This window comes from Mustelus asterias, chromosome 22 (genome assembly GCF_964213995.1).
Source record: "Mustelus asterias chromosome 22, sMusAst1.hap1.1, whole genome shotgun sequence".
Classification (NCBI taxonomy): Eukaryota; Metazoa; Chordata; class Chondrichthyes; order Carcharhiniformes; family Triakidae; genus Mustelus; species Mustelus asterias.
Genome location: NC_135822.1, coordinates 16,520,213 through 16,536,435, shown reverse-complemented (window position 1 = coordinate 16,536,435; position 16,223 = coordinate 16,520,213). Strand labels below are relative to the sequence as shown.

Below are 16,223 nucleotides of genomic sequence, written 5' to 3'. Positions count from 1 at the left end.
AATGTCTCAAAAACTTCAATCAAATCATCCCGTAACCTTCTAGCATGAGGTGATCGGGAAACTGTCTCAGGGGAAGCGGGTTGGGTGTTGTAACTAAGAGAGAGGGCAGTCAGAACCTCCTCCCCCCCCCCACACTCCCCACCAACCAGGTGAATTAAAATGAAATAAAATGGATATGCTCCCTTAACACAGGAGTATTTTAACAAGTTATTGCTTTATCTATATAAAAAAAAAGGAAGCAAAGGCTGGAAATGAACAGGGGCCCACTGGGCCGAGACTGGTTCAGTTAGCAACGGATCATCAGCACTGGGAATGTGATGTTTCTAACCTGCTCGTGCGTTGAATTTCAATGCCAGTGTGCGCTCCCTGTGCTGTGCCCCAATACAGAGCAGGCTTGTCTGCCAACTTTACACAGCCCCACGTGCCTGCATAAACTGCTATTAAATCCAACCGTTATCTTTGTTGTATGTCGGGCTTGTTACCTGCTGATCTTGTCTCTGGACCCTTAACATCAACGCAACCGACATTCCAGGATAGAGAAGGGTCTAGGGACAAATAGAAAGACTTGCATTTTTGTAGCGCCTTTTCATTACAAACTCAGGATATCCCTTCGCAGTCGGTGAAGCGCTTTGGGAGGTGTGGTCTCTGTTGTATTGTAGGAAATATAGCTGTCGCTTTGCACAAAGCAACATTCCACAAATAGCAGTGTGATAATGGTGAGTTAATTTGTTTTAGTAATGATGGGTTGAGCTGCATATATTGACCAGGGGATTACAGAGAACTCATGGAGTCATACAGTGCAGAAAATGCCCTTCAGCCCATCAAGTCTGCACAACAATATCTACCACTAAAGACACGCTAATTCGTTCGCTAATCCCATTTTCCTACACTTGTCCCATATCCCTTTAACATTATGATATTTCAAGAACTCTTCTGGTTTTCTTCAAAACAGGCTCATGGCATCTTTTATGTCCACCTGTAACATAGACAGAACCCTGGCCGAATGTTTCAGCTGAAAGAAGGCACCTCTGACAGTGTGCCACTCCTTCAGGTTTGCATTGTCAGTTTAGAATTTATGCTGAAGGCTCTGGAGCGGGACTCGAACCCACAACCTTTAGAGTTAGGGGCAAGAGCAAGTACCCATTGAGCTATGGCTAACACCTGCCAGGGTTCATGTTGCTAGTCACAGTCCAGTGACCACTGTTGTCAAGTGTGCTGGATGGGGGCAGGATTGAGTGTGATGGTGACTCCTCCCATGGTTGAATTGCCTGGTGGCGCTCACCGTCCAGATTAGCATGTGTAAATTGAGCACCCGAGTTGGGTATTGGAGCGTCGCCAGCACCTGTGAATCACATCCCTACAAGGGTCAGCACATCCTGATAAAAGCCAACCACCTCCCAGCAAAGGTCAACACCTTGAGTGGATACGGGGTGAAGAGTGGGGTTGGAAGGAGGAGGGGAGCGGGCGGGGGCACCATGTTTCATCACCTATGTGTCCAATCCCTTTTTTGTGCACTCCCTTTTCAGTGCTAATTCATAGTTTAGAAGAATCATAGAATCCCTACAGTGCAGAAGGAGGCCATTCAGCCCATCGAGTCTGCACCGACCAAAGTCCCACCCAGGCCCTATCCCCATAACCCCACATATTTACCCTGCTAATCCCCTGACACCAAGGGGCAATCTAGCATGGCCAATCAACCTAACCCACACAACCTAACCCACACGGCACGGTAGCACAGTGGGTTGGCACTGCTGCTTCACAGCTCCAGGGTCCCGGGTTCGATTCCCGGCTCGGGTCACTGTCTGTGTGGAGTTTGCACATTCTCCTCGTGTCTGCGTGGGTTTCCTCCGGGTGCTCCGGTTTCCTCCCAGAGTCCAAAGATGTGCGGGTTAGGTTGATTGGCCAGGTTAAAAAAAAAATTGCCCCTTCGAGTCCTGGGATGTGTAGGTTAGAGGGATTAGCGGGTAAATATGTGGGATTGTGGTCGGTGCAGACTCGATGGGCTGAATGGCCTCCTTCTGCACTGTAGGGTTTCTATGATTTCTATGATCTCTCCTTTAAAATAAGATAACGTCTTAAAGCAATGGGGGAGAGAGGCAAAGGGGAGGTGGATGAAAGAGCAGATCAAAGAGGGCATTTTTGGAGAAGACAGCATAGAATTGAAGAAGGTTGAGGATTCTGAAATCAATGTGAGATGGCTAAGGATGATGTGGGGATGCCGGCGTTGGACTGGGGTAAACACAGTGCGAAGTTTAACAACATCAGGTTAAAGTCCAACAGGTTTATTTGGTAGCAAAAGCCACACAAGCTTTCGGAGCTCCAAGCCCCTTCAGGTGAGTGGGAATTCTGAGCCAGCATTTCTTGGTGCGGGCAGCACTGATGGGGAATGATAGGATGTGAGAGGTAGGGTCTTGGATTTGATCAGCTTGAGGGCATTGGCGCAATCATGTCGGGGGAGGTGGGGGGGAGGGGGACGGGGGGGAATGGCAGGGGGGGGTGGCGAGGGGTGACACAGGTAAGTTCCAGCGGGGCAGCTTTGCCGGTGACAGGATGAAGCTTAGCTCCAGGTCAAAAAAAAACCAAACAAATGGAGGCTGGGCTGCTCAATCTGAGCAAAGTCACCCGGTCAAACTGCTGGTTATGGGGTGAAAGGCAGAGTTCAGTGTTAAACCCCAGCATAATTCCTTGTGTCAGTCCAGACAGTGAATGTGGGCAGGCTACGCACTCACACTCCCATTACAGGGGTATGTCGGAAAGGGGAAAGAAAACATCGCAAGATAGCTGGAGGTATCTGCGTGCCTCCAATTCTGACACAGGCTCCGTCGAGGAAAGAAGGGAAAAAAAACAAATCTGAACAATTGTGGCCCTTGAAACCTAAAGCAAATACACAATGAAGTATCATTAGTAGTGATTACTGGTTTCTAGATAATACATAAATTCTGTTTTAATGCGACCTTTTTTCTTTCATTTTTCATGAGCAACAGACATCAGATTAATGATAAAACCATGGACCAGATGTAACACTGCGCCAAGGTGATTTATTGGCCACTTAGTGTTGATGAAGCAGCAAACAAGAGTCAAACTGTTGTTATGACTCTGTTTGCTTTCATCAGAGTATTTACTCTGCATTCCAGGAGCTGCTCTGTATGCAGCCCGCGTGATCCAAGAACCTTAGGACAGATAAGTGAACAGAATCGACTGGGTTGAAAATCATTGCCTGTGAATTCCCTCTGCACGTAAAAATTGGCTTTCCATCCACTTTCTGTTTGCTTGTCGTTCTTTGTTCTTTATTTTTGTCAAAGAAGAGAAGGGGGAATTAAAGGCTAAAGGGGAGGGATCCTCTCCGTGTCTCTGTGCTTCATCAGCGTCGCTATCGCTCCTGATTCTTCTGAACTTCCATCGAATTGCGCGTTGACAGCACAGAAAGAGGACATTCAGCCCCACCAGTCTATGCTGGTGTTTATACCCCACCCTCTTCCCACCCTACTCCATCTTACCCTATCAGCATATCCCTCTATTCCTTTCTCCCTCATCTATCTATTTGGCTCCTCCTTAACTGTACCTACGCTATTTCCTCAACTATTCTAGTGGCGTGTAGTGCATGGGCAGAATTTCCACTTCCTGCCCACCACAGGAATCGTAATGGGCGGGTTCCAATCATGGTCCCTTGACCTTGGGGTGAGGGTGGCCAGAAAATCCTTGGGCGGGGGTTTTCCGGTCTTGGGGCAGCACGGTGCCACAATGGTTAGCACTGCTCCTCACGGCACCAGGGGCCCAGGTTCGATTCCCGGCTTGGGTCACTGCCTGTGCGGAGTCTGCACATTCTCCCCGTGTCTGCGTGGGTTTCCTCTGGGTGCTCCGATTCCACCCACAGTCCAAAGATGTGCAGGTTAGGGTGCATTGGCCATGCTAAATTGGATGGATAGGTTAGGGGGATTGGCCGTGGTAAAACATGTGTCCCAAGATATATAGTTTCGGGGGATTAACGGGGTAAATATGTGGAGTTAGAGGGTAAGCCTGGGTATGAGTTGGTGCATACTCAATGGGTTGAATGGCGTGGGGGGATTAGCAGGGGAAAGACGTGGGGTTACGGGGCTAGGTCCTGGCTGGGACTGTGGTCAGTGCAAGCTCGGTGGTCCGAATGGCCTCCTTCTGCACTGTAGGGATTCTATGATTCAATGAACCTTGGCAACAACAGTCAGACACACTCCTGCTTGACTCAGGAAGGGGACACAGCAGCCCAGGGATCTGGTGTAAGGTCTACCACAGCTGGGGGACCATGTTGGGGTGGGGGACAGGATTGAGCCTGGTAGTAATGCCTATGTGGTTAAATAGCCTGCCGAACATCCACTGGTCTGCTGACACGCACAGCATCTCCTGTGAGCCAGGAAATCAGTTTCCATAGCAACTAGCATCAGTGCAGAGGGAGAGAGAGAGAACAGCAAGTTACAAAGACAATTCATTGCTTGCCATTATAGTGACAAAGTGCTGGTCTCTGGGCAACTGCTTTCTGGAAAGTACCGCTATGCAAACAGTGCTTCTCGGTAACATTGGTGTGATGACTCTGTGAAAATGCCTGCAATTAGAGCCCACTTTTATGTTTTTAAATAACGCTGCTCAATTTTCTGATGCGCTAGAGGGAGATGTTAATTGCATTCTTCCCAAACTCAGCTGCCACCAGATTGTGAGTTGATTGCAATTGAGCGGGAAGGTCCGGGACATTTGTTTGTGAAGCATCCTCTGGTGTAACCTGTCAGAGCCCAACTCTCCCTGTGCTGGGGCTTGTTGGCAGGGTGATGGGCGAGACACTCGTATGCCCGGCACTGCCAGGGATTAGGGGCAGCAAGGAGGTTTTCCAGAGGGCCGGAATGCAAATGGACACGTCATAGCCTCGGAAACGTTAAAGGTGAAACCTGACCATCCGAGCCACAGGGTCATTCCCAGTCTGTGCCGAGTTAACTGGAATTGGCCTCAGTGCCTGTGGCTTCTGGTGGTTGGGAGCAGTGGGGGAGGAGCAATCAACTCAGCTGGGATTTCCACTCTCTCTCCTAACGCAGCTAACACTGCCTCCTGCTGGAAATCTGCAGGCGGGATTTTCCAGCCGCGCTCACCCCGAAACCGGAAAATCCCACCCAAGGTCATAGAATCCATAGAATCCTAGAATCCGTACAGGGCAGAAGGAGGCCATTCAGCCCATTGAGTCTGCACCGACCACAATCCCACCCAGGCCCTATCCCCGTAACCCGACGTATTTACCGTTAATCCCCTGACACTAGGGGCAATTTAGCATGGCCAATCGACCCATTGAGTATGCAGCACCTACAACCCAACGTATTTGCCCTGTTAATCCCCCTAACCTATATACCTTGGGGGACACGTTTTACCATGGCCAATCCCCCTAACCTATAATCAATTGGACTGTGGGAAGAAACCGGAGCATCCGGAGGAAACACACACACAACCGTGGAGAATGTGCAGATGTCACACAGACAGTGACCTGAGGCTGGAATTGTGAGGCAGCAGTGCCAGCCACTGTGCCACCATGCTGCTGTGTTAAGGTCAACGGACCTTTGCATGGTCTGCTCCCCCACCTGCTACGATTTCCATAGCAGGCGGAATGGGAAAACTGCCCCCTGTGTGTCTGGTTGCTAGGTGGGAATCAGATTAGCTCCACTGTGATATTGTCCTTGAACCCATGAAACATGAGCATAATGGTGGCACATAGGTGGTACGGTGGCACTTGGACAGAATGGTGGCACAGTGGTTAGCACAGCTGCCTCACAGCACCAGGGACCCAGATTCAATTCTGGCCTTGAATGACTTTCTGTGCAGAGTTTGCATGTTCTCCCCGTGTCTGCGTGAGTTTCCTCCGGGTGCTCCGGTTTCCTCCCACAGTCCAAAGATGCGCAGGTCAGGTTGATTGGACATGCTCAAAATTGCCCCTTAGTGTCCAAAGATGTATAGATTATGGGGATTGGCCATTGTAAAATGTGTGTCCCAAGATATATAGGTTAGGGGGATTAATGGGGTAAATACTTTGGGTTATAGGGTAAGCCTGGATATGAGTTGGTGCATATTCAATGGGTTGACTGGTCTTATTCTACACTGTAAGGATTTTAACCCTCGAAGGCTTGCCATATATACTGTGCCTTTCACAACCAAGAACATCCCGAAGCGATTCATAGTCAATAAAGTACTTTTGAAGTTCAGTCATTTTTGTAATATAGGAAATATATTTGTACACAGCAAGCTCCCACACGCAGTCACGTGGTAATGACCAGACAATCTGTTTTTGTGGTGTATATTCAGGGAGGTTTATTGGCCAGGTTGCTGGGGGTAACTTTGCCTGGACTTTTCCCTAAACAGCATCAGGGGAATATTTGAATCCGCCCATGATGGCAGAACTATAGAACCATAGAAAATTACAGCTCAGAAACAGGCCTTTTGGCCCTTCTTGTCTGTGCCGAACCATTTGTTGCCTAGTCCCACTAACCTGCACTTGGACCATATCCCTCCACACCCCTCTCATCCATGAACCCGTCCAAGTTTTTCTTAAATGTTAAAAGTGACCCTGCATTTACCACTTTATCCGGCAGCTCATTCCACACTCCCACCACTCTCTGCGTGAAGAAGCCCCCCCTAATATTCCCTTTAAACTTTTCTCCTTTCACCCTGAACCCATGCCCTCTGGTTTTTTTCTCCCCAAGCCTCAGTGGAAAAAGCCTGCTTGCATTCACTCTATCTATACCCATCATAATTTTATACACCTCTATTAAATCTCCCCTCATTCTTCTACGCTCCAGGGAATAATGTCCCAACCTATTCAATCTCTCTCTGTAACTCAGCTTCTCAAGTCCCGGCAACATCCTTGTGAACCTTCTCTGCACTCTTTCAACCTTATTTACATCCTTCCTGTAACTAGGTGACCAAAACTGTATACAGTACTCTAAATTCGGCCTCACCAATGCCTTATATAACCTTACCATAACACTCCAACTTTTATACTCGATACTCCGATTTATAAAGGCTAATGTACCAAAGGCACTCCTTACGACCCTATCCACCTGTGACGTCACTTTTAGGGAATTCTGTACCTGTATTCCCAGATCCCTCTGTTCAACTGCACTCTTCAGAGTCCTACCATTTACCCTGTACGTTCTACTTTGGTTTGTCCTTCCAAAGTGCAATATCTCACACTCGTCTGCGTTAAATTCCATTTGCCATTTTTCAGCCCATTTTTCTAGCTGGTCCAAATCCCTCTGCAAGCTTTGAAAACCTTCCTCACTGTCCACTCCACCTCCAATCTTTGTATCATCAGCAAACTTGCTGATCCAATTTACCACATTATCATCCAGATCATTGATATAGATGACAAACAACAACGGACCCAACACCGATCCCTGCGGCACACCACTGGTCACAGGCCTCCACTCAGAGAAGCAATCCTCCACAACCACTCTCTGGCTTCTTCCATTGAGCCAGTGTCTAATCCAATTTACTACCTCCCCATGTATACCCAGCGACTGAACCTTCCTAACTAACCTCCCATGAGGGACCTTGTCAAAGGCCTTGCTGAAATCCAGGTAGACAACATCCACTGCCTTCCCTTCATCCACTTTCCTGGTAACCTCCTCGAAAAACTCTAATAGATTGGTCAAACATGACCTACCACGCACAAAGCCATGTTGACTCTCCCTAGTAAGTCCCTGTCTATCCAAATATTTGTAGATCCTATCCCTTATCACACCTTCCAATAACTTGTCCAACACCGACGTCAAACTTACTGGCCTATAATTTCCCGGATTTCTTTTGGAACCTTTTTTAAACAACGGAACAACATGAGCCACCCTCCAATCATCTGGCACCTCCCCCGTGAATACTGACATTTTGAATATGTCTGCCAGGGTCCCTGCAATTCAACACTAGCTTCCCTCAAGGTCCGTGGGAATACTCTGTCCGGTCCTGGGGATTTATCCACTCTGATTTGCCTCAAGACAGCAAGCACCTCTTCCCCTTTAATCTGTAAAGGTTCCATGACCTCCCTACCTGTTTGCCCTATTTCCGTAGACTCCATGCCCGTTTCCTCAGTAAATACGGAAACCCGGGTCCCTGACGCTGTGAGGCAAAAATGCTAACCATTGCGCCACTAAGCTGCCCAGTTGGAAACACTTGCTCTACGTCTACCCTGTCAAGCCAGTTCATAATTGTAAAGAGCTTTACCAGGTTACCCCTCGACGGCACAGTGGCACGGTGCTACAGTGGTTAGCACTGCTGCCTCACAGCTCCAGGGACCTGGGTTCGATTCCCGGCTTGGATCACTGTCTGTGTGGAGTCTGTACGTTCTCCCCGTGTCTGCGTGGGTTTCCTCCAGGTGCTCCGGTTTCCTCCCACAGTCCAAAGACGTGCGGGTTAGGTTGATTGGCCATGCTAAATTGCTGCTTAGTGTCCTGGGATGCATTGGTTAGAGGGATTAGCAGGGTAAATATGTGGTGTTACGAGGATAGGGCATGGGTGGGATTATTGTTGGTGCAGACTCAATGGGCCGAATGGCCTCCTTCTGCACTGTAGGGATTCTATGACCTCTTTATAAGAGAAACACACCCCAGCCTGTTCAGCCTTCCCTGATGAGAATATCTCCTCAATCCTTTTCAATCCTATTGCACTTCCTGCAGTGACGCTATATGTGTTTGTTATTATTACGATATGGAGACGGGAACTCTGCACAGTGCTCCAAGTGTGGTCTAATCGAGGTTAAGACTCTGTTTCACATCCATTGCAGCCTGGCCCGTTGTGTTTGCTTGCTGCTCGCGGGCACCTAGTCGGAGCATTGCGTTTTAATATTACGGCTCACCAGCTGGCTGGAGAGGGCGGGAATCAAACTGTGAATCAGCTGCATTCTCTTGTTAGTCGAGCTTGCAGCCGCGTGTCCTCCAAGGTCACTGGGAAAAAAAACAACCTCTCTTCACCCAGCTTTAGAAGTGAAATTACAGGTACAGATCAAATCAACCCCTCGCCAGCATTTCCCAAACTCACTGACCTTCAGCACCCAGAATGACAAGAAGGGCAGCAAGGGCATGAGAACACTGCCACCTCCCAGATCACACCTCACCCTGACTTAGATACGTATCGCTGTTCTATCATCACTGGGTCAAACTGCTGGCAAACCCTTCCTATCGGCAGTGTGGGAGCACCTTCAACACGTGGCTTGCGGAGGTTAGGAACATAGGAATAAGGAGCAGAAGTAGGCCATTCAGCCCATCGGGCCTGCTCCGCCATGCAATCAGATCATGGCTGATCTCAAATCCACCTCCCTACCTGTTCCCCATATCCCTCTAACCCATTTCTAAAATCAGAAATCTATCCATCTCCTTCTTCAAACCATCCAATGATTCCGACTCCACCACACTGTGGGGCAACGAGTTCCACAAATTCACCACCCTCTGTGAGAAGTAGTTCCTCCTCATCTCAGTTTTAAATCTACCGCCTCTCAGCCAATACCTGGTTCATGGAGAAGGTGCGACTCCACCTTCTTAAGTTGCACGTGGGGTGGGAGATCAATGCCAGCTTTGGCACCGATACCAATATTTCAGAAACAAACCAAAAAGAAACTCTTTCTGAAACTGTCTGAGGCTGCGAGGGGCTCCTTCAGGAATAAGCAGATTAGTAGAATTGCTCCCAGGGGAATCAGGAATACCAACCACAGCAGCCATTCTTTCAGAGTTTGTTTTTAATAAAATTTATTTATTAATGTCACAAGTTGGCTTACATTAACACTGCAATGAAGTTACTGTGAAAATCCCCTAGTCGCCACACCCCGGCGCCTGTTCGGGTAACACTGAGGGAGAATTTAGCACGGCTAATGCACCCTAACCAGCACGTCTTTCAGACTGTGGGAGGAAACCGGAGCACCCGGAGGAAACCCACGCAGACACGGGGAGAACGTGCAGACTCTGCATAGACAGTGACCCAAGCCAGGAATCGAACCCAGATCCCTGGTGCTGCGAGGCAGCATGCTAGCCACTGTGCCACCGAGGTGGTTGTTTGGTGCTTAGAAACTTATGTCACTGAGGAAGACCATTTGGCCCGTTCTGCCTTTCCCAGCTCTCTGAAAGAGCTATCTAATTGCCTTTTGAATGTTACTATTGAATCTGCTCCCACTCTCTGAGGCAGTGATTCCAGGTCGCTGCGTGAAGAATTAAATCACCTCTGGTTCTTTGGATCAAATCCATTAATTACAAGGTTAGGGCAGTGTGATCTTCCTGGAGCTGTCGCAAGATATGGGGCAGAACTTTCCCGTCCCACCCGCAACGGGAATGGTAGTGGGTGGGACAGGACCGTGCAAAATCCCGTTGACCTCGGATGTGTTATTCCGGACTTGGGAGTATTAAGTTGGTGGTCCTCAGTTCAGGAGGGGCCGGAAAGTCAGCGTTGATTGTACAGTTTGTTCGAGGAATACTTGTTGAAAAGTAAGATCCAACAATAAAGGATGCCTGCAGAAAGCCAGCTGAAGTGCATGGACAACAATGTACACTTGAAATCATGGATACAGCTAGAACGGAACCATTTAATGTAATAAGAGATCTTTACATGAAGAATGGACAAGGTTTTGCATGAGTAAAATAGTAAATTAGAATTAGACTAACAGTAAATTGGGATGGCACGTGGCACAGTGGTTAGCACTGCTGCCTCACAGCGCCAGGGACCCAGGTTTGATTCCCGGCTTGGCTCACTGTCTGTGTGGAGTCTGCACATTCTCCCTGTGCCTGCATGGGTTTCCTCCCACAATCCAATGATGTGCGAGTTAGGTGGATTGGCATCACTAAATTGCCCCTAATGTCGGAGGGGGCTAGCTTGGGTAAATGCATGGGGTTATGGGGATAGGGCCTGGGTGGGATTGTGGCTGGTGCAGACTCGATGGGCCGAATGGCCTCCTCCTGCACTGTAGGGATTCTATGATTCTATTTATTTTTCGTAATTTGGATTACTGTGCATGTGCATCGAGTTCCCGTCCGCTTGCCTAGGCCGCAAAGCCTAAACTTTTTGGGGTTTTCTTGTCTCCCACAGAATCCTGACATCGTATTGGTCCATTACCTGAACGTGCCGGCCATAGAAGACTGCGGGAAGCCATGTGGTCCAATCCTGTGCTCCATCAACACCGACAAGAAAGAGTGGGCCAAGTGGTCGAAGGAAGAACTGATCAGCCAGCTTAAACCCATGTGTGAGTGTCAACTTCAGCACCATTGTGGGACATTGTACGTTGGGGGAGTAGGGTTGCCAACCCTCCAGGATTGCCCTGGAGGATTTAACATGAACTTAAGGTCAATTTCCTGAAAACTTCCGTAAGCAGAAAGAACTCAGGCGAAAAATCATAAGGGTGCTCAAATAAAAAGCTGTTTAAAAAAATATATATTTGAACTGTTCTGTTCCACTGCTTACTAAAAATATTGGATTGGGGAAATCTGCTGCTTGTCCAGTAGTCAAGTGTCATCCGATTGGGTAATGAAGAGATTGTTGGCTTTCTGATTGGCAGTGCCCTGTGAGGATGGGCATGTTGGCAGCCAATGGTGAGAGTCTGGGGGCGGGTGAGTTGCAGGAAGGAGGTCATGTGATCAAACCTCCAGGAATATGTCTAACCTGAGTTGGCAACCCTAGTTGGGGAGGTGTGGGGGTGGAGGGGAGGACGGGGGGGGGGGGGGCAGGGAAATGGGGGTAGCATTTAGAATACTTGAGAGTGGGGAGCATTCTTGCCTCTGAGTCAGAGGTTGTGAGTTCAAGTCCCACGGCAGAGACTTGAACATAAAAATCTAGGTTGACACAATGCAGTACTGAGGGTGTGCTGCATTATCGGAGGTGCTGTCTTTCAGAATGATACGTGAGACTGAAGGCTTGTCTGCCTATTTTGATGTAGGTTGGAAAATCTGCGGTGTTATTTTGGAGAGCAGGGAAATACAGTGTTCTGACCCAAATTCCTCCCTTAATAAACTCCACTGACAATAAAAGCGTACAGATTATCTGGTCATTTGCTGTCTTGGGGAACCTTGCTGTGTTGGTCTTGCCAATGATGCCCACATGGCTGAGAATGAATATAAACAAAAGTGGGCTGTGTACCAATGGGTGGCACAGTGGGTTAGGACTGCTGCCTCACAGCGCTAGGGACCCGGGTTCGATTCCCGGCTTGGGTCACTGTCTGTGTGGAGTCTGCGCGTTCTCCCCGTGTCTGCGTGGGTTTCCTCCGGGCGCTCCGGTTTCCTCCCACAGTCCGAAAGATTAGCTGCACTGGCCGTGCTAAATTCTCCCTCGGTGCACCCGAAGTGCGGCGACTTGGAGATTTTCACAGTAACTTCACTGCCGTGTTAATGTAAGCCTTGTGACACTAATAAATAAAAATGTTTTAAAAAGAGGAGAATTGGCACTTTATGGCACTGAACTCCAGTAAGAATAGCAACAGGCAAGAAGACAACCACCGGGAAGGAGGAGGAACAAAAAAATTGAATTTTAAAAAATAACGTACCGAATGAGTGCTTTAGATTCCAAGCAGGAATCTTTGAGGAAACGTTGTGAGGGAAGGAACAGGCACAGAACAGAAAATGCAGCAAAACAGCAAGTAGCTTAATGTTCTGTGATGCCACGCACCATTTGCAGCCCTGTAATAACGCACAACTGCCCTGAACTGCTATGGAAAGCATTCCTTTGTGAAACAGGCTTGATGAGAATTCCGAGGCGGCGGGGAGAAATAAATAGACGGATTCCAGAGGAGATTGGAAAGAGTGCACCAGGGGCATGGGACCCGAGACAGCCACTCGCTGCTTTTAACACAGGCGATTTGTAAAAGCAACGAGGGAGGTGACAGAAAATGTAATTCGAAATGGGCCTGGGCTTACTCACCAGTGCATTGTACACATCCTTTTTCCGTCTGGCCCCCTTTTGCTGGGAGCAAACTGTGCTGCTGCACGTCTGCCACCTGCTGGACTTTCGGTATCATGACGTGGAGATGCCGGCGTTGGACTGGGGTAAACACAGTAAGAAGTCTAACAACACCTGGTTAAAGTCCAACAGGTTTATTTGGTAGCAAAACCTGTTGGACTTTAACCTGGTGTTGTTAGACTTCTTTCGGTATCATTACAGAGCAAGAGAGAGACAAGTCCCCTTGCAATGCAGACACGCGTGGTACCTACACAGAACTGTCAGTGCTGGCCAGATCCATGGGGGTAGGATTCTCAGTCACATGCCATTTACCTGAGACATTAATATACACTTTTTATTCTCGGATTTTGTGTCCTCCCCCTCCTGCATCTTTCTCCGCCTCCCTTTTCTGGTTGTTTCTCTAATTTTTCTCATAATTCATGGAATTTTTGAGTCTTTCCACTGTCATAGAATCCCTACAGTGCAGAAGGAGGCCATTCAGCCCATTGAACCTGCACCGACGACTATCCCACCCAGGCCCTTTTCCAGTAGCCCCACATATTTACCCTGCTAACCCCCCCTCTGGCACTAGGGTCAATTTAGCATGGCCAATCAACCTAACCTGCACATCTTTGGACTGTGGGTGGAAACCAGAGCACCCAGAGGAAACCCACGCACATAGGGGAGAATGTGCAAACTCCACACAGACAGTGACCCAAGCCGGGAATCGAACCTGGGTCCCTAGTGCTGTGAGGCAGCAGTGCTAACCCCTGTGCGACCATGCTGCCAGAACAGTGATGGAGTGAGGGCTACCTCGGCATACACAGCAGTAATAGAATTGCTGTACTAAATGTGATAGTGTTTCTCCCTTTGCAAATTAAAGGCTCAAGTCCAGTACAGTAACTTGAATACAAAATGAAGGCGGATACTCCAGTGCAGTATTGGGGGGAGGGGTGGGGGGCTGGGTTTGCACTTTCTGAGGTGCTATCTCTCAGGTGAGACAGTGAACCAAGGTCCAAGCTGTCCTTTCAGATAGATGTCTTCTTAGAAGAGCAAGGCGATCTCCCACGGGTCCTGGCCAATATTTAACCCGCGAACAATGTCATTAATACAGCTTATGTGGTCGTATGGAATCTTTTTGCTGTTTGTGATTGTGGGAGCTTCCTGTTTGCAAATTGGCAGCCACATTTTACGGTGGCACAGTGGTTAGCACGGCTGCCTCACAGCGCCAGAGACCCGGGTTCAATTCAGGCCTTGGGTCACTGTCTGTGTGGAGTTTGCACGTTCTCCCAGTATCTGTGTGGGTTTCATCTGGGTGCTCCGGTTTCCTCCCACAGTCCAAAGATGTGTGGGTTAGGTTGATTGACCATGCTAAATTGACCCTAGCGTCTGGAGGATTAGGAGGATAAATATGATGGGTTATGGGAATAGGGCCTGGGTGGGACTGTGGTTGGTGCAGACTCGATGGGCCAAATGGCCTCCTTCTGCACTGCAGGGATTCTATGATTCTCTGCATCATTAGAGTGAATACGTTTCCAAAGAACTCCATTGGCTGTAAAGCGATTTGGGAAGGCCTGTGGTTGTGAAAGTTGTAGAAATGAAAGTTAGAACCATAGAATCCCTACAGTGCCCATTCGGCCCATTGAGTCTGCACCAACTCTCCAAAACAGCATCTTACCCATGTCCTCCCCGCCCCCCCAGCCCTATCCCCGTAACCCACAAATTTAGCATGGCCAATCCACCTAACCTGCACATCTTTGGGCACTAAGGGGCAATTTAACATGGCCAATCCACCTACATCTTATTTTGGTGGCCGCACAGTTTGAATAAAGGATTTTGTCAGGAGAACCCTCTCTCACTTCTCCATCTGTAGAATTCACAGGATCTTCAGTCAGAGCCCAGCCAAACTGGGAGAGTCGGTAAGCAGGCAAACACGGAGACACTCAAACAAACTAGCAATTGGCGAAGCAGAGTGAAGGGCCCATAATACACTGACCCCACTAACGTTAAAGAAAAGACGAGGCTAATCTCGAGGGTAATGACTGGATGTCACTGAGTGTAACGTGAATGCCCAGCAGACTGAGGGAGCTAAATAGCTGCAGGACTCAGAGTTACTGGAAGCGAATAGGATGGAATTGGGGACGAGTCAGCACAGGAAGGAAAGAAGAGTCTATTCTTTGGGAAGAACAAGAAAGAAGATTCAGAAGCTCATTATCCATAAAGAAGAAAGACTTGCATTTCTCTATCGCCATTCACGACTGTACAACACCTCAGCACGCTCTGCAGCCAGTGGACTTACTTTTCAAGTGTAGTTACTGTTAGCATCCCATACTGAAGTTCACTTGCAACAGTTGGTAGATCAAATCTCCTGGGTCTGGAAGGAGTGTGGGCTGACAATCAGCATCAGCGAGACCAAATAGAGACTCCACCTTCCAGCAAGACTGACAATCTCACTCCAGAAGTTGTCGACAGCTTCACGGGCCTTGGATCAACAATTACCAGCAACCTGACCTTTGATGCCAAATCCAACACCAGACTGCCAAGGCTGCAGCTGTCATGTCAACGTTGACAAGTCCAGTGTGGACCCACAGCCAACTATCCGAAAATACAAAGCTTCGTGTGTGCCAGACTTGCAATCTCAGTATGCTACTTTACAGTCGTAAAGAATGGACGACCTACGCAAGCCAAGAAACGTGGCTGAACAGATTCCTCCTCCGCCGTCTCAGATAAATCTCAGACATCTCCTGTCAAGATGGTGCTGAATATAAAAGTACACAAACCTGCAGCAAAGTTGCCCTCTTGAGTAAGCGGCAATGTCATTTGAGCCAAATGGATAACAACTTGGGTGGCACGGTGGTTAGCACTGCTGCCTCACAGTGCCAGGGACCCGGGTTCCATTACTGGCTTGGGTCACTGTCTGTGTGGAGTCTGCACATTCTCCCCGTGTCTGCGTGGGTTTCCTCCAGGTGCTCCAGCTTCCTCCCACACTCCAAAGATGTGCGGGTTAGGTTGATTGGCCATGCTAAATTGACCCTTAGTGTCAGGGGGATTAGCTAGGGTAAATATGTGGGGTTACGGGAATAGGGTCTGGGTGGGATTGTGGTCGGTGCAGACTCGATGGGCTGAATGGCCTCCTTCTGCACTGTAGGGATTCTATGAACTGCATCCCCAAAGACATTCTCTGTGGCGGGTTTGCTGTTGGCACAAGATCATAGATGGCCTATGTCTGCAATACAAGGATGTCTGAAAGCGAGACTTCAAGGTGACCGGGGTCAGAGCTATTGACCAGGTTATTGTTACAGACAGGAGAGGGGGTTAAT

The 16,223-nt window shown here is 48.7% G+C and overlaps 1 protein-coding gene across 1 annotated transcript in view; it reads left to right on the top strand.

The window, feature by feature from the left end:
- Nucleotides 1–16,223, top strand: part of LOC144509869 (calmodulin-binding transcription activator 1-like) — a 1,175,789-nt gene that overhangs the window by 960,415 nt on the left and 199,151 nt on the right. Inside the window, exon 6 of the mRNA XM_078238794.1 lies at nucleotides 11,065–11,218. Within this exon, the coding sequence (XP_078094920.1) occupies nucleotides 11,065–11,218 (154 nt within the window). The remainder of the gene's footprint in view (nucleotides 1–11,064; nucleotides 11,219–16,223) is intronic.